Source organism: Babylonia areolata, chromosome 25, assembly GCF_041734735.1.
Source record: "Babylonia areolata isolate BAREFJ2019XMU chromosome 25, ASM4173473v1, whole genome shotgun sequence".
Classification (NCBI taxonomy): Eukaryota; Metazoa; Mollusca; class Gastropoda; order Neogastropoda; family Buccinidae; genus Babylonia; species Babylonia areolata.
Window position 1 is genome coordinate 10,983,395 of NC_134900.1, and position 1,693 is coordinate 10,985,087.

Here is a 1,693-nt window from a genome sequence, read left to right on the forward strand (position 1 = left end):
GAAACAATCAGCCAACACAGCACAGTTCACGACCGCCCCCCTACAATTATTATCTCGGAGACGATACGGTTTAGGAAGTCGCCCCCTTCAACCAACTGTACTACGAGTACAAGAAAGAGAAAAGCGATGGCCTAGATCTACTGAGCAGCCGACGACGATAACAAAAAAAAACTCCATGATTCTTGGCGGGTCTTTCTCTCTCTCTCTCTCACGTGACTTTGAACGAGAGTTGTGATGTCACGTTTCCACGGTGACGTTGATCGGCAAAAAAAAAAGGGGGAGAGAAGACACGACTAGTCGGCAGGAAGTTGTAGGCGAAACAAGGCACAGCAGTCACACAGAAGGGCTTCAACGGCAAGAGCTGCCGCCACCTTCCCCCCCCCTCCGCCTTCCTCACTCCACCAAGCACCACGTGTAAAGGACTGAGGAGGAGAGGAGGTCTGTAAACCTTTTGCTTCAGACTACGGACTGAAACCCACCGACGCTTGACACACAAACGAGCCACTGAGCGATAGCAACAGCAGCAACAGCAGCAGCAGCAGCAGCAGCAGCAAACACACACCCTTGAGGAACCATGTCGAGCGCCCGGAACGCCAACTTCACCACGCAGTACTCGGACTTCCTGAAGGAGTCCTACGAGAAGGAGTCGAACCAGCGGCTGGCCTGGTTCGCCAAGCGCCGCAACCAGGCCAAGACCAAGCCCCGGCAGCTGGAGGTGTTCCGCAAGAAGATCACGGAGGGCAGCCAGCCCTCCGAGGCCCTGCTCTCCCGCCTGCCCGAGATCGACGTCGAGCCGCGCCACCACCGCCGCAAGGCGGACTTCAACGACCCCCACGTCGAGAACCTGCCCGAGGTGGACGTGCAGCCGTGGATGAGGCCCGCGTCCCCAGAGACGTGGAAGTCGCTGTTCGAAGGCTTCACCAAGGAAGAGACCGGCAGGTACCAGTACCTGCGCCGGCGCAACAAGATCATCCCCGAGGAGAAGTTCGCCTACCCGATCCTCACCTCCTGGGACTACGGGTGGCGGCTCGGGGACTCCATGACGAAGGAGAACATCAAGAAGCCGAAGTACGGCCGCACGCATCTGGTGCAAGACACCTTCTACACGCGGAACGGCATCGATATGTGATCTGTTCATCAGTACGGTTGAAATTTTATTTTGCACATTTTAAAACTTTTTTTCTTCTTTTTATTTTTTTTTTCAATTTTTTTTTTTTTAAGATAAATGAATAGGCATGCGAGAGAGAGAGAGAGAGAGAGAGCGAGTGTGTGTGTTTGTGTGTGAGAGAGAGAGAGAGAGAGAGAGACTCTTCTCAGATTGATCAGCCATGTCAGAAAGCTTTTCTTTTTCTTGGCTTCTTCACAGCTACACCATCAGTTCAGCTCTGGCCGTGAACGATGTTTTCTCCAGCTCTTCGTGGTTGCCATTATTTTTTCTGGTGTAGTTTGGACGTGAGTGGAGTGCAGTCTACAGGCCGCACATTTTGTCTTGCCTGTTTTGTACAGGGAGGTCAGTTTTGGAGGATGTGCTCCAGACAGGCCACACATTTTGTCTTGCCTGTTTTGTACAGGGAGGTCAGTTTTGGAGGATGTGCTCCAGACAGGCCACACATTTTGTCTTGCCTGTTTTGTACAGGGAGGTCAGTTTTGGAGGATGTGCTCCAGACAGGCCACACATTTTGTCTTGCCTGTT

The 1,693-nt window shown here is 52.8% G+C and overlaps 1 protein-coding gene across 1 annotated transcript; it reads left to right on the plus strand.

Annotated features, from left to right (window-relative positions):
- Positions 1–574: 574 nt before the first annotated feature.
- On the plus strand, positions 575–1,129 carry LOC143300036 (protein SPMIP1-like). Its single transcript, XM_076613592.1, has one exon. It carries the CDS (start codon positions 575–577, stop codon positions 1,127–1,129), a length of 555 nt encoding a protein of 184 aa, XP_076469707.1.
- Positions 1,130–1,693: the final 564 nt, after the last annotated feature.

Bases quoted from the DNA above. Each gene is read 5' to 3' on its own strand.
- LOC143300036 (XM_076613592.1), top strand. From the start codon at position 575: ATGTCGAGCGCCCGGAACGCCAACTTCACCACGCAGTACTCGGACTTC.